Source organism: Podarcis pityusensis, assembly GCF_964106645.2.
Source record: "Podarcis pityusensis genome assembly, chromosome: 13".
Classification (NCBI taxonomy): Eukaryota; Metazoa; Chordata; class Lepidosauria; order Squamata; family Lacertidae; genus Podarcis; species Podarcis pityusensis.
The window spans coordinates 21,396,044-21,418,074 of record NC_138038.1 but is presented as its reverse complement, the minus strand read 5'-3'; the positions used below and the strand labels follow the sequence as shown (position 1 = coordinate 21,418,074).

Sequence of the window (22,031 nt, the reverse complement as noted above, 5' to 3'; positions counted from 1 at the left end):
AACACTCTGATCAAATAAGCACATTTCATATAAGCACAATTCAGCAGAAAGTTCTCCTATGTAAACCCCACTGAAATGAAGGGGTGCTGTCTAAGAGTATAGCAGTGCTACTGCACAGTTTCTCTTTGTTTCAACAGGGCATGTGCAAGAGTATCTCCCACCAGGTAGTGTGCTGTTTCTTTCATTAAAAGCTGGTGGCCTTTTACCTAATTTTTAAAAATAATAGTGGCCACATAACAGCCACAGGCACAAGGCTACATCTTTGTACTCCATGTTCCAGAGGAACACCTCTCTCAACATCTGCCTTGACTTCCAGATTAACAACTTTTGACATTTACTCTGGTGTGGCTCACTGGCTTGCTTCTGAAAGGAGCATCTTATAGATAACCGATAATTCCTTTGTTGCATTGGGTTTATCTACACTTACCTTTCCTCCACTCTTTCCAGGCACAGGTCTGCACTTATCTGGTCCGTGTCGGTGCATGTTTTTTTACCCTATAACTTTCCCCACAAAAACCCACCCTTTAGCCCGAAATTAGAGGAAACATCAATTCAGGTTTTAAATGGATTGTTGTTTGCTCCGATTGAGCTTTAAAGAGCAGGTTTTTGCAGGGAAAGCTCCGGAGCAAAAGAAAAAGGGGGGAGGGATTGGACATGGAGCTTTATAGAGCAGACCATGCCAGAAAAGAACAGAGGAAAGGTAAGTGTAGATAAGCTCTAGGCTGTGCGTCAGCACCAATAACACCAAACAGTGCTCAAACGGATGCAGAGGAAACACTCAAGTGTAGACAGGTGTTGCCTGATTTACACAGCAAGTCCTCTGCTTGCAGGCTGCCAACTGTCAATTCAGAACTCTGTCTTCAGAGACTCCTATTAGCCATATTCAAGATGGTGCTTTTTCTTGCAAATTGCTCTTGGTGGGAAAGTGTTTGGGTTTTAACATGAGCAAAATATATCTAATAACAATTAAAAATACACCAAAAAGTTCCCCACAGAAATTAGTTACAAAACTGAAGACTCTTTCCCCACCCACCACAGGATATATACACCCAACTGATAGTAGAAGGAGGCCGCAAAACCAAAACAATATAAATGTTCAAATGTCTGGGGTTACAAGAACGCCTTCCCCTGGTGCACAAAAGTGGACAATGTTGGTGCCACACAAACCTCTCTAGGGAGGATGTTGCACAGATGCAGGTTACTGCTGAAAAAAGTCAAAAAATGTTCCACACTATTTGTAGCTAGTTTAATAGTGGGATGGGTTGCCTAATATGTGCAACAATTTAAGAGAAGGTGGAAAACAGCAGTTGGGAGGGGGAAACTGCCAGAAAATTAGTTTGAGAAATTTTGGATCTGCCTGACTTTGAATGCTAAGGTTTTATTTTTGCCTATCCCAGCTAATTGCCAGCAATAAATCTACTTGGATTAGTCTGTCTAATCCTTTTAAAGCTACCTTTGGTAATGCCCATGCAAGCACTGAAGAGGAAATATAAGGAAGGTAGTGAGGTTTGCCTTGTTTTGGAGTGTAACCCTCATGCACAGGGGGCCACATCACTTCTCTGCAGTATTCAGGATAGGTAGAAGAAAATAGGTGTCCTAACAGTGTCACATTTCCTTTTCAGCAATTTCTCCCCCCACCTAAAAATAGTATCTTCAGCATGACCAACTCAACTTCATGGTAAGGAGACCTGCTGAAAAGGAAATGACATGACAAATCCTGATGAAAACAAACCACTGAATCACAAGGATTTATATAATTTTACACACACACACACACACACACAATCCCAATATTTGATCAATCCAATCTATCCACTGTCTTCCTGAGCAGTTACAATACCAGCTGCACTTTAACTATGCGCTGAAGGGAAAATGGGAACTCAAATGTTAATTTCAATAAAATTAACTTAGCTTGTTGGTTTCATTGCAATGTAATTTTAGCCTAGTGCCCTGAGGGGGGAACCTGAGTTGTGTGTCATAAAAAGGCTCTGCTGTCTCAGATTGGTTGCTTCGTTCAGCTCGGCTTCTTGGTTCTGTCGCCTGGAGGTGAGCGGCTCTCGAGAAACCCCATCCCATAAATTGGAATTGCCGCAGACCAGCGTACAGACACGTTTATACAATCTAGCTATTTTCTCTTCTGTAATATTTTATATAAGCTGTTAAAAAATAACTGCTGCCATGAGGCATCCTGCTTCGTTGTTTGCTTCTTAACTTTCTGCTCTCATTAAAATGTGTGGTCAAGGGGTTAGATAAGGATCAGAGAGACCACCTAGGCTAAGGACTTATTGAGTATGAAAGCAGGGAAGTCGTGCTTATTAATTTCTCTACACACACACACACACACACACACACACACACACACACAACATCTTGTCTTAGTTCCCTATCTGTAAAATGGGAATAGCCTCACAAGGTTGTTTGAGAATGGCACCATAAATATAAGAAAACACTTTGCCAGTTAAAAGTGTTACAATGGTAGCTGTAATTGTAAGAACCAAATCTGAAGATATTTCATTTGTTTGTCACGACAGTGATCAGTTCAAAATGGTAGTATGTTCAGTGATGTGAGCCATATTGAAGATACATTCATATTGAAAAAGGAAATCTGGGCAACTATTATTTTGAAACAAGACAGAAACCTAGGGAAAACATCTCCATTAGGCAGCTGCCTTATATAAGGTAAGACTCTCTGTCCATCTAATTCTGCAATATCTACTCTATACTTGGACCACCAGTTGCTCTCCATGACCTTGAGCAGAATATTTACTGATATTACCTTCTACCTGAGCCTTTTAAGTAGAGATGCTGGGCACAGGACCCGAAACATCTGCATGCAAACCATGTGCTCTGCCACTGAGATGTGGCCTCATTGGGACGAAAACAAAAAACCTATCAAGTGGTACCAACTGACAAGAGAAGGCTGCAAGGGTAGTTGAGGTGTGCAAACTGACTGATTACTTTCTCCATGCATTCTTTCCTGAAAGCAGCTTCATTTGGGGAATATAACCTTTATGTGACTGTGGTCAACGTTGTTGTTGAAAACAACTTAGCAGCTTTAGGCTCTTAAAGACTGGGCTGCTCTGAGGTTGAGGGACACTTTCTGACTCCAGTCAGACAACCATGGTGGGCAGGTGCAGGTGCATGGATTTCCTAAATGACATACTGCTTAGTTTTGTCTTCTGCTGGCCTCTGTAACTATAAAGGAATTTCACAGATGAAATCCAGAAATATTTATTTACATTTTGAGAAGTTTCACTTTTTGCTTTTGAAATTGAACTCTGAAGAGTACATCTTGGTGCCAAATCCACCATTTTCATACCTTAAGAATATAAGAAGAATCTGCTGGATCAGGCCAATGGCCCATCTACTCCAGCATCCTGTTCTTACAGTGGCCAACTAGAGCCTGTGATTAAGCATGCAAGCAGGACATGAGTGCAACAGCATTCTGTCCACCTGCAATTCCCAGCAACTTGTATATTCCCTCTGACAATGGAGGTAGCACATAGCCATTGTTACTAGTAGCCACTGAAAGCTATGCCCTCCATGAATTCATCTAATCCTCTTTTGAAGACATCTAGGCTTGTGGACATCACTGCTTCCTGTGTGAACGAATTCCATTCTACACACTACTTTATTCGATCTGTCCTGAATCTTCCAACATTCAGCTTCATTGGATGCCCAGGAATTCTAGTGTTATAGGAGAGGTACATAAACCTCTCTACCCACTATCAAACCCCATCACCCCCAGTAGGACTTCCTTTACATTCATTCAAGGTGTGCAGTGGCAATAAAGCCCATACGCTCAGGCTGTGGGTGGCTGGATTCACAAATTTAGAAGTTTAAAGATGGGAAATGGAGGAGAGATGATGACAGGACACCATCTTTTGACTACCTAGCAATTTGTTTTTAAATGTATCTTTACAATGTGTATTTCTGGGCAAATTTTTAAGGATTTTACCTTTAAAATCCACCTGGAAAATAGGAATGGACAGAGTTAAACCTATTTTCTCTTACAACTGGGACAGACCAGACTTCAGTGGGCCTGTGATTGGCAGTAAATTCTGAACAGCTGAAAGAAAGTACTTCTTCACATAAGTAATGCTTAATGTATGGAATTCACAACGACAAGGTATTGCAAGGACCTCTAGCTTGATTATTTTTTTAATGATTTGACAAATTCATGGAAGATAGTGACTATTAGACATGATTGCTGAGTAGAACTTCCATGTATAGTATATATCTGAATACCAGATTCTAGAGAAAAATAGGGGTATCCTATCACCTTCATGCTAGGGCTATAAGTGTCCAAACATCTAGCCCAAAATGTTTTCTTCTGCTTGAGGCAAAAGAAAAAAGAAGAAAGAAAGATCATGCCCCTCTTTTCATTCCACATACAGAACCTGACCAGATTATCAAATTTGCTTCATATACACATTTTTGTGAAGTTTTCCCAAATACAATGCACATTTGTATGCTATTTTCACTAATATACACATTTTTATCCACACTTAGCCTTTTATATACTTTGCTTGGTTGGGAAAGCGCATGACAAAATTTGGTGAAGTGCAAATTTAGAAGGATGGCTGTGTTTTGGTTCACATATTGTTCTGGAAAGCATGAATTAGTTAGGCTCGTCTTTAAATGAATCAAATTTCTCATCCACCCTTAGTGTACACCACAGGCAACAATCCTCTATTACATCGCCTTCAGCTATCTTTAACACTATTGCCTGTGTTCAGCTATATACAACCAAAGATGCTTTCAGAACGAAATATCAATTTTTTTAAAAAAGCAGATGTATATGGTTAAATGAGAGAAAAAAGACTAACTAGTTCAACTGTATTGGAGATCTTCTACCCTTTTATACTAGCAAAGGCTTCGTATCCCTTAGCAACGTAGATGGAGAATTGGCAACCAACTGACCTTATCAGAGTTTCAATTAGAATCATGAGAGCACACCGTAAAAACACGCAGTAGCACAACACAACCACTTTCAGAACCTTAATTGAGAGAGAATGCGCTAGACTGCTAAGCCAAGAAGGGGGGTTGGGTGGAAAATCCCTTAGCTCTCTTCTAAACTTGGAAATTGTCCATTCTCCTTAAAGGCTACATATCCTAAAAGACCCAGCAATAAAAGTCTTGTTTGCACAGACAGATCTTAAAGAGTCCCTTCAGGAATTTAAATAATAGTTAGCTCTAAATGGCTAGCAGGGCAGCATTTTTGTTAAGGGATCCCAGAGCAATAAATAGACACTGTGAGGCTCGGTGTACCTTCTGTGTGACCAGCAGTTTGGTGCATATGTGTCAAATCTTGTGCAACATTTGGCTTTCCAAGAACACTCTCAATCATGTTTCTAGCCCTCATTATGGAAGAGGGGGAAGAAGGGATCCTGAAACACTGTCTTCCAACTACACAGACGGTATCTGTTTTCTGCACAATTAAACCCTTGAGGTCAAGAAGAGATAACTGAGATTTATTGGGGTCCTGCTTTTTTGGTGGGGAGGGACCTCTGGACTAAGAACAGGGTGCTAGGAATAGGTCAAATCACTCCACCAAGCATGCCCCAATAGCCTCATTCAGATGCAACACTGAACTATGGTTTAGCATTACAAGAATGAACTGAAGCAAGCATCAGGTGCAGCCAATAGAACAAGTTTGGAAGCTTTCTCCTCTGTTTCAGAATATTGTCCAAATCCAGAGAAACTGGTTAAGCCAGCTTCAAACCATAGTTTATCTAACCATCTCTTCAGGAGCAGTTTAGGGTTTAGATGACATGGCAGTCTGTGGTTCTAAAATGGAAATAGTCACTCCTGATGTTCTCCTTCAGACTGTAAGAGGAACAGGGAATGTGCAAGGCCAAAGCTTGCTCTTGTGACGCTAAACCACAGTTTAGTGTTACATCTGAATGGCAGACATTGGCTCCTGCTTCCCTTTGCAACTTGGTAAATTACAGAGAGCTTAAATCTAGGGATTGCCTCAGAAGTTTGCCGTTTAAATCCATATATGCATATGTATATGCTCACACTGATTCACTCCACTCATCTATTCAGTGCCACTCTTAAGCAACTAGTTCTGTGCCTTCTGGCTAGGGGTGCTGCAGAATCAAAGGACTAACACTGAACAACTATAGCCTGAGTTGGATACTGAAGTGCTGTAGACAGAGGGTACTACCGTGTTGACTACAGAAGAGCAGCCAGACTCCTAGTATTTACAGCACATCTGTCCAGTGACTTCTCTTATGGCCTGCATATAGCACAGCCCAAACTACAGTTTGCACAAGCCCCACCCCCCACCCCCAACATGTTCAGTAGTCAGGGATGATGGGAGCTGTAGTCAACACATCTGGAGGAGATAAAGTTGAGGAAGACTGCCATATGTTTTCACTTGCAATGCATGCAAGTTATGTTTGAATCTGGGGCCAGCACACACTGGAATTAACATTGTCTATGCAGGCTTGAGTTCTCCAATTATTCCCTCTCAACCTGTACTTTTGTACAGAGAGTCAAAGCACATCTTTTTCCAGACAACTGAAATCTGCCTCTACTCTCCCCCTTATCTGTAAGGAAAGTGGTACTCATAGCTGAAATTAATCTACAGAGAAATCATCAATATTTTTTCCAATGAATTGGCTTGCAAAAATCCAGATTTTCATTCTACTAATTCAAACAAATCCAAACATTCCTAATTATGCACACATCACATGTAGAAGCTTAAAAGCCTAGTAGAAGCTTTTGACAGCGTTGCTCTAAAACTCAGCAAGACTTTATGTATCTAAAGTATCTTCTGAATATTTGAAAAGATTCCAAATTAAAAAGATTCACATTCAGATTCAAATTGCTTGACCTTGTACCTATGCAAACTTAATTCGGAGCACAATCCTACATGACTATAGAGAAATAAATCTCACTGAGCTCAATGGGACTTACTGCCAGGTAAGTAGGTTCAGCACTGGAGTCTTTAAAACTGCAATTACAGTGAGACTACTGCTGAAGTTGCCTCTAGGGCTAAGAAAGAATAAACCCAGTTTTGTATTAGTCACAAACCACATTTCTATTATTATTACAATGGAACACAAGTCTCTTCTTAAAAACAAATAAACATATAAAATTACAGATTCAAAAAGAGAAAGAAACAGATGACAAAACCAAACACATCTAAAGGACTTATTTCCCTTCATTGAAGAATACAGTAAAGGTGCTAGTGACAAAAGAAATAAATAGAGTGTACAATGAACACCTGAAAGGCCTACTGACTGGCTTCCCAATTTAGGTGTTCAGCGGCTGTTTACCCCAAGTACCATCTGGCTGTATAGATATAATAACAATTATTCCATCGAGGTAGACCATCCTCTAAATCATATTAATATACACAGATTCCCCTCATCTTATGGAGCTTGATGTTTCCGCACGCTCCCATTTAACCTGGGTAATGTGCTAAAACAAGTCGGCTTCATCGTTAAGAATTGATTTTTAATTTATGGGAACGTCAAGTGCATTCCCATAACATCCTTTTGTAATCCAGGAGAGCAAAGAGTACTATGCTGGTGCTTAATCTGCTTTTATGGGCCTATTCCACTCCCCTTTTCCTTTTTTTTTTAAGAGAGAGATAAAATAAAATTCACAACATCTTGCTACATATTTATGTCGAGATTTGTAGGCTTGGGGCTGCCGCTTGCTCACACTCTTTCTGAGATCTAATTCGTGCTGCGAGAGAGCAAAGCGCCTTGTATTCTTCATTAGCTTCACTATGCTAGATAAGGTGGGGAGGGGGAGCTTATTTCTTTAAATTATTTAACCTTGGCAGAGCCCATTGGGACCACATAAATTACAAAACATATTAATGAAAAACATTACTTAGCTTATTCTTAAAGCAAAAAAGGAAAGCAAAACAGAAAGAATGCTCAATAAAATTTTATAAGTCCATTTAAAAGAAAGAGAAAATGGGACATTATGTTATGATACGATCCTCCAGTCCCAAAATCCTTTCAGCCTAACTAGATCTGTCAATAAGTGTTTCGTTTATTTGACTGGCTTATGATCAAGCCAATTAGATTAAGTGACAGTTTCTCAAAATAAGGGCTATTTTGATAGAATTTCTTAAAGATAACAGCTTTCTTGTGGCTAAACAATACAGACAATCAATTACATCCATTGCACCATCATATTCAAATAAAAGGCAAGCATAAAAAATGAGCACAGATTGCTGGTAACGAAGCCCATTCCTAAACAGGCCTCTCAGAATGAGATAACTAGAGAAGAAATTGACCAGTCATACCAATTAGCAAACCTAACCTTTTTGGCCTTAATTGTAATGTACAGACAACTCATTGCTGAATAGATCTTTCCCTCTCTTCCACATTCCCGCCAAAACAGTTTTTCTCCACCATCACACTCCCACCCCGCTTTTGAAGCCCTTTCATTTTATAAGTTTAAATTCAAAGAGCTTTTAAAAACAAAATACAGGCTACTACTTTTCATTGTTCCATAATTCTCTCAGGTCAAAATACCAGCTGTTGGTGGAACTGGCTAGATGGGTGAAGGTCCTGAAGTCTGGGGATTATTACCTTTGCTTTATGTCCGTGGCTATATTTTTTGTGCTGTTTTAATAGTTGTAAGATTACACATGTTAACTGTGCTTTATTATATTCTTGTTAACAGCTCTGGGATCCACTTGAATAAAGGTTTTTTAGAAATTTAATAAGCATAAATATAAAGCAAATAATTTATTCCCTTTTGAAACCAGATGTTATTATTCCCAATTTACACTGGGGAAACCGAGGGATTTCTCCTACATCTAAAGTTATCATGTGCCCATTATTGAGAGTCTGTTCTATTGCAGAATTGGGCATGGAATGGAGCTGGCTAGGCCTGCAGCTGAGTTTTTTCCCTCTTGCCCCTGCAGCCAGGGGGGCTTGGCTTAACAGACTACAGTATAGTATAAACATTTTTGTTTGTTTTGCTTGTTTGTTTCCGTGTGAAAGTTATGTGTGACTCACTTTATTGTGATATTTGATTTATTGCGGTGGTATGAAACCAAACCTGCAATATCTTTGAGGTACTAGTTTTGGGGTGCCATGGAACATGGAATTGTTTTCTGCAAATGTTCAGACCTCATTCACAATTGTGATTTTTGCCACATTTCCACACAAAACTCATCCAAAGCAGCTCACAACAATAAAAAGGACATAGATAAAAACCATTATTACTAAAATCAAGACCAAAAACAGAGTTACAGAAACATAAACAGGCTCGGCATTCTAACAACATAAATATATTCCGGCCTCCATTCAGTGAATGGGACAAAAAATAATCAGGGAATGGTCAACTGAAACAAATGAGTCTTTAAGGCCTTTTAAAAAGTCTGACGTGCCACCAACTACCACAGTTCTATTGGGTGACAGTTCCACAAAGATCTGGAGCCACCACAGAAAAGCCCCTTTTTCTCTTATGTCTGCCCACCTCTCAGACCAAAGAAGTACACATCAAGAGAGCCTCCAATTTAAAGGTTAAAATCAACACTTTAATTTGGTCTCAGAAAAACAGGAATATCCCGTCTAAGATGGTACCAATCAAGGCTCTGGCAACTGCATTCTGAAGCTTCTGAACTGTCCTTACAGACAGTCCCACATAGTAGAGCACATTACGGTGTCCCTGAAAAAGCATACAATCTCACAAAATCCTTCAGTATCAGCTTTTTGCTCAAGGATGGTAATACTTTGGTATTTAAAAACCCTTGATGCTGTGTAACAGCGAACTTCACACACAGGAACGACTAAATCAGCAGCACACTCGAAAACACATGTGTTGAAGCGCAGATGTGTGCATATGAATAGCCAGGGCCTTGAGTGGATGAAGCATTAAGAAAAGGAAGTACAACTGGAACCACCTGAAGTTTGAACTTACCAATGGATTTTCCACAGAAACCTGCTACTTTTCCATTTGATGTTAGAATGTATTTTTTTGGAACAAGACCAATGGCTGACTTGTCAGCTTAACAATACTAAAATTTCATTTCCACTGTTTTTTAAATGCTGATTTGAAAGTTTGGCAACTATGCATTAGAAACTCTTTAGTGAACGGTTATTTTATTAAATACATTTTTTTTTAAGTTAATAAAGCTGGAAGGTTTTCTGGTTTTTTTTTTTAAAAAAATGCAATCCTCATTGCACACATAAATGCCAAACATTCCCATTTCCTTTATGGATGAAAACAAGAGGATTGCTGGCTGAGAAAAGAAAAGAAAAAAGATAGGTTGAGATACAGATTATATATTTTTTTCACCTTGCTGAAGAGGGTATCCCACTATAGCTTCCAGTGAACAGTTTTTGCATAGTTTGTACCATTTCAATAACCTGCAAAATTGGTGAACAAAAAATGAGTGTGCACACCAATGGTAATGTTCCTTCTATCATACCACTTTTCAAACAGCCATCTGTCTCCAGTTTGTGATTAATGGCTGGCAAAATCTAAGCTAGAAACAGAATAAAAGTCTGTAAAGAAGTGAAGTGGTGATAAAAGAGTGTGTGTGTGTGTGTGTGTGTGTGTGTGTGTACGGACATATATGCATGTGTGTGTGTGTGCAGAATGTCAAATTAAGTACATTTGCTTTGGGCTGTTATTCAACCATTAAGCAATAAACATTGCATGTTTAATTTAGGCTCTCCCCCACTAAGTACCACATGAAGAACTGCAATAATAACTCTTTCCCCAACCATATCAGCACAAAGCTAAACAGTCACAAAAACAGAAGATGCCCACCTCCCTTATGCATATTTGTTTCTCTCCTCTATTTTATTTTCCTTCAAAGCCAAGTATAAATAAATACAGCTAGCTTTAAAAGTGGTTGAAAATGCTGGTTTTTGACACAGGTCTATGTTAAGTGGAATGGGGTGAGATCAATATTTTCTTTTGGAGTTTTACAGACTCGTGCTCCTTGAGCTCCAGTTCCATGCAGGCCATGATTTTGTACAAATTTGTAACAAGTCAGTTGGCACCATCAGTGTATATTCTAGCCTGGAATTCATTAGCAGGAAGCTGTTGTGTTTAGAGACAACTCACACTCCCCAACACACACTGCGCCATTCCCTACGTTACAGAACACACAGATCGCTGTTCATGAGAGTATTTGCCATGGAAAGTGTCTTGGTTGAAACTGGCCTGCTTCAGACTTACATCTTTTTATGGGTGCATATTAAATATTTTATGTGTACTCATAAAACTGTTAAGCTTTCAGATAAAAGCATCTAAAAACTCAAACTCTATCAAACAGCTATGCATTGCCAGAGAGTTAGAATTAGCCACAGAACAGCAAAGGGTAATAGAATCACAAATTAGTATTTGCCACCATTATCATGTGAAGTAGTGCTCAGCCTTGAGAAATTAAATTCTATATTTGTGCCCATGCCACCTCTATCAGCTTGATCTATGCCAGTTTCACAAGCATTTCACTTCCAGGAAGGCTTTTTGAAAGAATGGGCTTGTCCATATCTGAGCATCATTCAGCTGTTAATCCAACGCCCCCCCCCATTTGAATTTGACTGTAGTAGTCCACACCCACATGTATCTACTTTGAGCAGGATTACCACTAGGTGCTGTGGGTTAAACCACAGAGCCTAGGGCTTGCTGATCAGAAGGTCGGTGGTTTGAACCCCCATGACGGGGTGAGCTCCCGTTGCTTGGTCCCTGCTCCTGCCAACCTAGCAGTTCAAAAGCACATCAAAGTGCAAGTAGATAAATAGTTACCCCTCCAGCGGAAAGGTAAACGGTGTTTCCGTGCGCTGCTCTGGTTCGCCAGAAGCGGCTTAGTCATGCTGGCCACATGACCTGGAAGCTGTATGCTGGCTCCCTCTGCCAATAAAGTGAGATGAGTGCTGCAACCCCAGAGTCGTCCGCGACTGGACCTAATGGTCAGGGGTCCCTTTACCTTTACCACTAGAAACAACTTCTAGATTCTAGACATCGGTGTCTCACTCCAATGTTCTCTTTGTCTAATTGACTTGATTTCAGGAGAGACTCTTTTCCACCTGCCTTGCTCCAACCTCCAGCCCTAGGAGCCTCTATAAGAGGGCTAACTGGCAATGTTTCCAGAGGAAGAACTGTGCAGAGAGAGAGAGACTCTGTTTGCCATCAGGGGGTGGATGGTTTCACCTGTGCTGCCCCACCTCCATCCCAAGGAACCTTCAGAAGGTAGTTGCTGCCACAAACACTATGTGCATGTTTATTTTAATGAGCTGACCGGAATCAAAGATTATGAGTCAGGGAGGGGGGAGAATGTTTGTATGAACTTAACAGTACTTAAGTATAATTTTTGGTTGCTATTTTGTTAATGTTAATATTGTTTCATAGAATATATATTCTGTATTGATTTGTTAATCACATAATAGGACTTTTGCTTTAATTGTGATGTTTAGCTTATTTTTTATTTATTGCATTGTTAACTGTGTTTTATAGATTTCAGTTGCTTCACTGATGATTTGTTAATTATTCTATATGATATATGCTGTGTTTGTGAGGTTCTATTATGTTCTATCATGTTATGGTTATTTACTGCTTGTAAGTTGCTTTGGGATTCATTTGAATGAAAAGTGGCATAGAAATATAATAAATCAAATCAAATATTTCCCAAATGTCAATCACTCCTATGACTTCATTCATTGGCTGAAACACTGAAAGGGAGGAGCAGGCTAGTTTCTCAGAAAACCAATGAGAAAAGTAGCTGCACATGTTGCTTCATACTTCAGGTTCTACAAACACTAGAAACTTCCTGCTTTAGAAAAAATGAAAGCTAGGAATCTGGGGTTGTGGATTATTTGGTGGGGGAGGGAGGACTCTTCCCTTTATTCCTCTGCAAAGAACAATGCCCACAATCTTTGATGGAATTCCTCTGCCTCATTCAGGACTGCAGCCAATGCATCAATTACAAAGGGAATGCTCAGCAAAAACAGAATTAGACTCCTGCAGAGCTGTCAAATGACCAGTTTTAAAACTGGACTGATGTGGAATGCTGGGTTTTTCTAAAGCACTGCCTATGCACTAAACTAATGTTATTACTGCTTCTATGGGTAATATCAGATCTAGTTGTTGTTTTTAATTATCTGTTGATAGCATAGTGCTTTAAACTCACAAAACGATGTACAATCGTGTTCACCGTTTGCCCTCGCAATGTTGAGGAAACGTTGCTAGTTCTAGTTTCTATCTGACTGATGTGGAACTGAGGCTGGGAAAGGGTAACTTGCAGAGATTCCAGCCAAACCTTAAATCCATCATCTTTATAACAGGACCACACTGCTTCTGGATTCCAACTCTCATCAGCTCAATGGTCAGGAATGATATGTGTTGTAGTCCATCAGCATCTGGAGGACCACAGATTTCCCATCCCTGTCATACATAATCACTATGAAAATGCATAAATCAATATATCAAGTGGCTCCAGCAGTAAAAGGCAAGCTTGGTTCACAGACGGCTTATCCAACAGCAAATGTCAGCAACAGTCCTAGTCATCAGATCCACAGAACGTAAGTAATGACTAGGCATTCTGAAGGGAAGATAGTGTAGAGGGAAGAGGGAGAGAACAAGAAGCAGTGCTTAACAGAGAGCTTGGGGTTTAAGTCTGCTTAGAAGTCAACACTCACAGACCTAGAAACACATACTCTAAGCCCAGACGTGCAAAGGCTGATTGGCTACTGGCACTTTGCAAATGGATCAGAATCCCCTCTATTTGAATTCTTTCCATGTAACAGGACTCAGTGCTTGCTCAAATTACACCCTGCCAAGAAGGAAGGTGGTGGCGGCAATCCTGGATCAGCATGAAAGGAAAATGGTCCTTGTCCAAAGAGCTTGGATACTCATTTCATCTTGCAATGTTACACATGAAATTAAACTCTGACAATCAAAATGCAACATAACAAAAGGGGCTGGAGGGGAGTGTTAGTGTAGTTCACTGAACCGTAAATGGACACTGTTAAATCTCACCTCAGCCACAAATTATCTAGTGATTTGAAGGGAAGTCACTGAATACCATCCAGAGACAGAAAGGCACGCTGGACTGCAATGCTTACCTCTCTTTTTGATTGTGCTTTTCAAGCTTGGGACATACAAAAGCATGCTACATTAGGGATATGTTTTTGCAAAAACATTTATGTTAGGCAAAATTGCACTCTACATGTTGTTCCCATAATCCAAATGCTCGTTATAGGCAATTCACTTATGCAAACACGAGGAATTAGTAACGAAACCTTACTATACACACTGCAGATTCAGTTATCCCAGCTGCCAGACCTGTGTGTAGTACTGTAAACAAATAAACAGCTTTTAACAAGCCTTACTTATTTGTGCTTCACTGGCCTGTTGCAAGTGTTTCACCAGAAACCATGGTGGGAGGGGGGATCAGACAAATAAGTGAGCATTTTTTCCTTCTTTGTTTACTCTTTACAAGGTTTCAGAGGGTTTTCCTGGGATTTTCTGTCATTGGGTGGTCAAGATTCTATGGTCGGGAACGCATTATAAATGTCTCCATAGGAATAAATGGAAACCATCAACTCATTATGCAAACATTCACTTAACAAACAATTTTCTGAGAATGCATTGCAGTTGGACAGCAAGACCTGCATGTATATCACATGCACATTAGGAGAAATGTGAACTTTAATGCTGATGAATTCCATGAGGACTTAGAAAGAGAAAGAAAATGCAAACTGATTTGTATATGTGAGGATCTGAACTTAAGACTCGAAAAATGAGAAACGGAGAGAAACCAAAACTGACAGATCTGACCATTCCTAGCTCTACTGCACCTAAGTTGTATATGCAATGGAAGCAGTAGCAGACATTCCTGGACAGGTGAGATATTTGTACTTATCAAACCCAAGTGGACAGTGCACAGTATATTGCTCATCAAAATGCACTGCCCTCCAGACAACCTATCCTAGTTTCCCATCTAAATTGCAGCTGGTGAATACCAACAATGATGCTGATTGGGAAGAAACTGAGGGTGATTTGAATGTGCCCCAGGAGATGTGTTAACAAGAAAAAAATGGGGATGCATTTACAGAGTCTAGAGCTGCCTCTTCATGCCACGGTTTTCAGATACATGCTGTTCATTGTGTGGTATCTTCATCCTCACACCATTTATCATTACTGCCTCTGGATGGGATCTGAGGATATTCTGACATGATTTTCCACAATGCACCAAGGAACTGGCAAACTTTTAAGCTCCTACACACCCCTATTGGCTTTTGAGCTGTTTCAGACAAATGCTTTTTTAAAAAATGAACAAGGAAGGTAAAGGGGGGGAGGGAGAACCTAAAGAGTGGGAAAATAAGGAAAGCTTGAACTTGATAAAAAGAAACCAGTCCAACATGTAGAAGGGTGGTGTCAACTATAAACACCCAAGAGCTACTAGAATATGGTGAAAATATAGGAAGGATCACCAGAAACAAGGAAGGGACAAGCCTCAAGTCAGTATTTTTATGTTCTCACCTTAATGGTAGGTATGAACAATGGCACCACACATGTCTTTGTAACACACTCAGAATATGCACTTTCAATATTTAGCTATCAATAACACTTAAACCACTTCAACATATGTAGGGAGTTATCTCTGCATACGTATCCCTAGTACACATTTGTTTGTAAAAGGTATAATATTTAGACAGTCACTTGTGAGACTAGTGGCTTAATTTACTCACTTGTACATATGCTTTGTTAGCCCATATACACAGAGAAGATTGTGTTTTGAACAAGTTCATTCTGCAGCATGGAATGTTACATTGCTATTTGTTGTATTATAACACCTGTTTATAAATGTAAATGATCTTCTTTAAGCAGTAAAGCTATTAATAGGAAATAAAGCTGTATTAAACATAATTGAAGCACAAACCAATGCATATTTTGGAATCACACTGCAGCATAGAATCTCAATATTAGACTACATAAAGTGGTTTGGCAAATGCATTATTTTAAAGATAACCATTATGAGAATACATGCATAATAAGAATATATTATAAGCACTACAGTTGCATGAAAGTATACTGAAATATGTGTGAACGTGCATCACTGATCGCGTGAAAAAACTGAAGAGTTCAATAAGGAATTTTAAGAATAATATTTGGGGTTGTCAGAAGCTCTATACCCTCTGCAGATGCGTGTCTGCCCCAATCTCAATACTTATAGGGCCCATCTCCAAGATCTAATACAGTGGGTTGCTTTGGAACTATGAGAGTACAGTAAGTTTAGCTGAGTCTACCAAGAGTAGTAAAACCAGGAAGCAGAAAGAACTTTGTTCGTATTTGTACCACAATCTTTTCATATGACTTTAAAACCATCATGATTTAAAGATAGCAAGTGAGCTTCCTGATTTTCTGTTGATTTTAAATCAGAATCTTGTACAAGCCAAACTTGTTTCCCCTGACCCTTCCACCAAGACTCTTTAATTACTGCCCTGTGATATATACAGTGTTTGCTTTGTTGCAATCTAGAACATATTAAAAAAAAATAATAATTTGGTGCATATTTTGACAGACATCAAGAAATCAGACAGAACTGCTGTTTTGAAGGTATACTTTCAACACTGTAAAAATGGTGGTTTGTGGTAAAAATTAGCACACAACTTATAGTAAAGAGAAAATAGGGAGGGGTGAAAAAACCTATTAGTGAGCATCACCCAAAGAAACTTCTATAGAAATGATCGAGCCATGGCATATTCAGCAAGAACAGAGGAATGTATATTAAAATTTATGCACACTTGGTAATCCATGAAAATAATGCAATTAGTTTATATCTGATCTGCAAAGGAAAGAACACATAACAATAGAAAAGCTTGCAGCCATGACATTGAATACTGTTCCAAGTTTGCTTTCTCTTTAACGTAAAAAAAATCCAAAACAGCTCCATCCATTCCACACACAGCAGCACGCCAAGTTTGAAGCGTGGGCGCAGAAGCAAAAGGAAGGGGGAGCTGGCAGGGGTGGCAGAGAGGACACGTATAAGGAGGGGAGGGAAAACCCTGCCAATCAATCATTTATAATTAACAAAAAAATCCAATTGGTGGCTTTAAATAGAGATCAATGTGGTTGCAGGCCGGACGGGCGGATAGCAGAGAAGCATTTCACCTTCGCGTCCGTTTCCCTCGCAAGCTGTCTCACCTACAGATTCGCCATTTGTTTTGTTAACAAAGCTTCAGGGGGTGCCGGGCTCTCATTGAAATTTCATTAATCTAATGGAGTAAAGTCCTATAGAAAAAAAATCAAATTCTCGTTGAGCGAGATGCTACCTGGGAAAGATAACCTCTGGTTGAACTCCCAGACTTCTATTGCTCAGCTATTAGTCTGAGAAATCAGACAGCAACAAGGCTGATTACAGCTAGAGGCCACAACATTTTCCCCCTCACTCTCCCCTCCTCCTCTTTCACCCCCCCCCAGCATACTCTTCCTAACTAGCAATTTTTGAGTGCAAGCAGTGGTGCTGGATTCTTCATCGAGAATGGCATGGGGCTCCATGGGGGGGGGGGGCAGATAGCACAAGCGTTCTCAAAGATGGCACTCAGGGGCTCACAAATAGCAAATTGACCCACAAGGATTATAATAAAGGGTGTGGGAGCATGTCCGGGGGGGACAGGAGGGGTGAGGAAGAAACCCATTACTGCAGGGTTCAATGTTAACTTTCACAGAATGGATGGAAAGGAGCCCATTCCCAATTGGCTATGTTGAAGAGTGGAGCTTTTAAACAGGTGGGAGAGGATCTCTCCGAAAGTCTTCGCCAGAATAAAGGCTTTTAAAAACAGCTGCAATGAGGTAAGCTGCAATTCCTTTGATCCTAACTCTATAAGGAGAATCAGACCGTACTCCAGATCTGAAACGTACACCAGTGATATTTTGGAGCCAAGTGCTCAGGGTTCAAAAAATGTTTCCATTTTTTAAAAGGTAGACTCAAACCTTCCACAACCTAGCACCTTCTGCGATTTTTTCAGGCTTAAACACATCAGTGTTTTAAATTTTGAAATGCAGGGTTGTGAGGAGGGACAGGCATGCCAGAAAGCCACATGTGAGAGAAACCTAGACCCACCTATTGCCTCAATTGTATATCAATTCAAGGAATGCAATTTGTTCTTGAAGATGAGTGTGGGTCAGAAATCAAATCCATACCCCGCCTCCAATGCCACCAGGAATGGAGAGCCTGTGGCCCACCAGATGTTGTTGGCCTACAACTCCCATTATTCCTCACGACTGGCCATGCTAGTTAGGGTTAGGTACAAGTCACAGCTTCCCTATCCCTTGCCCTACAGGGAACTTTAACACAGGTTTCCTTTCTGGTTATCGCAAACGAAACTGAGATGGCTGACAGTCTGTTACCCCCACAACTGGCAACACAACTGACTGTGTACGGGAAGCAGAAGGCAGAAACATCTGAAGCAAACCACGCAAACAGTTCGTTCTACGGGCAGGCGGCGCCAGAGTGAAGAAGGAAAATCTACCCTGCTATGGTCACAAATGGATTGGAATTCAGCTTCCCTCTCTCCCCTTGCTGAAGAGAACATAATAGGAAAGGGAGAAGCAGGATACTTTAAGACCTTCAGTTTGTCCACTTAGGTTTAGGTATGGAAGCCAGAGGCGGATTTAGGGAAGCACAACTGGTTCGGTCACACTGGGAGCAGAGCCTCAGGGGCGCTGCTGGGGATGCTGCAACTATGCTTTAGAATGGAGCGAGGGGGGGTTAGCGCTGCATAGGGCACCACTGAAATTTGAGACCCCAAGGTCTGCCACTGTGGGAGTGCACAAATGACAGCCACAAAATTGTGAGCAGAAGGTCATACTAGAGTTCCCATTATTAGAGAATCCCATTATTATTCCATATTAGAGTGAAACTAGAGTTTAACTCACACCATATGCTTACCTTCTGCACCAGACACACCAATGTGCAACACTTGATTTAAAATACCAAATATTTTAATTTCCCTGCTTAGTGCCGTTTGCCTTTGGTGTACAAATGAAACTGACAGTCATACAGCCTCAATCACCTGGAAGGGGAAGACAGAGCAGGAAGGCAATCCAGCCATGGTGTGACTACAAAATTCTAGAGAATAGGTGAGCAGAGCATAGAACATTAAGATATTCAGGTCCTTTCTGGCTCTTTGGTTCTAAAAACAGATGAAGAAGCATCATAGTAAACTTGAAAGCTTATAAAGTCTGCTACAGCAGCAACAAAAGAATAAGCAGAACTCGGGGAATAAGGCAATGGTATCATCTTAACTCTGCATTCAGCAGCTAGGGCTGCAATCTTGTAATACTTACTTGGGACTAGGAATGGACGCATTTGTCAATTTTAGTTTATCTCCATTTCTCCTTTCCCAAGTATAAATTACGTTCTCCACATTTCGGCAGCAGTTTGCAATTAAAACAAAAACAAACAAACTCTCATGAACATCAGTGTTTTAGTGCAAATTTCTCCTTACACTTTTTTGTATAGTTTTGACTAAGATACAAATTTTTTGCAGTTTCCACTTCCATAATGCACTTTTGCACAGTATTTTCACTAATGTATGCATTTTTTGCATACTTTCCCCTAATATAAGCATTTTTGTACACATTGGTTGGTTGGAGAACTGCATCAAAAAATTCGGAGAAATCTCAAAATTTGTACAAGTACAAAATCTGGTGAACATTTAAGTACTGGTTTGTACATAAGCCTGAGAGGCGCAGATCAAGCAATTTGTACTGGGTTTTGCACAGACTGAATTCTTCAAGAACCCTAATGAAGCATTAGCTTACCTACATATACACTGGTGGCAATATGGTGAGCAAAGAAGAGTGGCTGAAGACCCTTTGCTTCTGTCTTCTATGCTAGATCAATTTACAGTGTAAATCTATGAATGTCTACGTGGAAGTGTTACTTAGTCCCAAGTACAGATAGGGGATAAATTCTATTTTGTTTGCGTTTTAATGATAACATACATAATTTCCACTTCTCAAACTATAATTTAAGTATGATTAGAAATGCAGATAGCAGAATGTACGTCATTCTACAGGCTATTCGCTCATTATAAGAATTGGCTTCTAGGACACAACATTCAAGGTACTATCTCATATCTATAAAACCCTGGCCTTTTAGGTCCCATATACTTTATGGAACATATCTATCCTTATGAGTTTCCTCCATTCCCAACCATCTTCTACAATAGGCTGGTGCCCCCCAGTTGTTCTGGACTGCAACTCCCATCTACTCTAGCTATATCCAGCTAGCATGACTTACAACCATGGGACTGTAGTCCAAAACATTTGGACATCACCAGGTTGGGTAAAGCTGCTTTATAATGACCTTGTTAGAGAAGCCCTGCTAAAGGGTGCCACCTGTTATATAACTATAGTTGCCAAGAGGATGTAGTATAGCCATCTCAGTCATGGCCTTTAAACTGTGATCTTTTCCTGGTATGTTTGTCTGAGCTGAAGCTGGCAAATTTATAAAAGGTTTCTTTTAAAGCAGATTTTCATAGTTTTTTTACATCTATATGACCTGGTTTTAAGGTCACTTTTACTATGTTTGTTTCAAACATGTGTATTTTTGCCCCAACTGAAAATCTAAACAGGCTTCTGGTGATACAGGGTATATGTTTGTAAACAGACGAAATCATGCTCCCACTATACAGCAAGCTTTGTTGAAGCACTTCATTTTCCCCATTACAGTGTTGCCTGGAAGCCTTCCCTTCTACAGTGGTATCTCAGGTTAAGTACTTACTTCGTTCCGGAGGTCTGTTCTTAACCTGAAACTGTTCTTAACCTGAAGCACCACTTTAGCTAATGGGGCCTCCCGCTGTTGCCATGCCGCTGGAGCACGATTTCTGTTCTCATCCTGAAGCAAAGTTCTTAACCCAAGGTACTATTTCTGGGTTAGCGGAGTCTGTAACATGAAGCGTATGTAACCTGAAGCGTATGTAACCCGCGGTACCACTACAAGAACCAGTTCCAATTACATTTTGGGGCTCCAAGTTTCATTAAAATGGCACTCTCAGGCTCAGGATATCAAGTCTTCTGCCCCATGCCCCTCAGCAACATAGTGTGGTTTCCCCTAAGTACTCACACTAAGCCACATGCACTTCAGTTTAGGAGGCAGATTTTCCAGGCTAGAAAATGTTGTCCTGGCATGCCCATTTGCTTCCCCTTTATTTAACAAATTAAATTCTGAGTGCCCGTTTCTTCATACAAAAAAAGGTGATTGCTTAAGATCTGGACCTCTCTTGTGGTACACTAAGAAAGGAAGAAAAAATAAGGATTTGAAATTCCCAAATATAGGGAAAAGTGCAGAGTTCATTAGGAAGGAGGATCCACTGCTCCTTAGCACAGAACCTGGGAGGCAACACCAAACAGAGAAACGAATGAGACTGTTTGTGAGTAAGACTGTTTCTTTCATTCTCTTTTTCTTTCTCTCTCCCCCTCCTTCTCTCTCTCTCTCTCACACACACAGGCGCGCACACATACATATGAGTCTTTAGGGATTTGCATGAACTTTTGAACCAGAGACTCAAAGACAGGGCCCAGCCTGTTCCCACTTTAATAAACAATTTTTTTTCTTCAATTAATTAAGGTTTGGAAAGAAAAAAATAGCAGAAGCGAAGTAATTTAGCATGCAGCGCATACGTTACAGATGGATCCCACCTTTGGATGCTTATTAAATCTATGCATGATTGCACTGGGAGAAAATTAATTGCATTGTTTTTCACAATTCAAGATGGCTTTGCAAAACAGCAAAGAAAATGATGCAAAACTCTAGACTTTTTTTGTTTCTTTTTTTAAAAAAACCTTTACAAACACCAACAGACTTTTCAGAGATATTTTGTTTCAATTAGTTCCCAGATGCCATAGGAAGAGGACAGACAGCTTCTAAATATGAGTAAAGGTTTTATAACACTCCAGTTGGAGTAAAATTGAGACACTGATATAAAACCATCCTACAAAATCGCATCTTTGCTTCCTCTTCAAAACGACCCCCCTCCCCACACACAAAAGTCTCGCTCAGCAATTTCAGAACCATTCAATACTAG

The 22,031-nt window shown here is 40.1% G+C and overlaps 1 protein-coding gene across 8 annotated transcripts in view; it reads right to left on the bottom strand.

Annotated features, from left to right (window-relative positions):
• SKAP1 (src kinase associated phosphoprotein 1) overlaps positions 1-22,031 on the bottom strand; it is a 312,733-nt gene that overhangs the window by 189,025 nt on the left and 101,677 nt on the right. Inside the window, exon 1 of one of the 8 annotated variants that reach the window (XM_080979452.1) lies at positions 19,288-19,324. The exons of the other annotated variants lie outside the window; for them this stretch is intronic. Within the exon in view, the coding sequence (XP_080835578.1) occupies positions 19,288-19,309 (22 nt within the window). The 5' untranslated portion in view covers positions 19,310-19,324. Of the gene's footprint in view, positions 1-19,287; positions 19,325-22,031 lie in introns of those variants that run through there. 8 annotated transcript variants of the gene reach the window in all.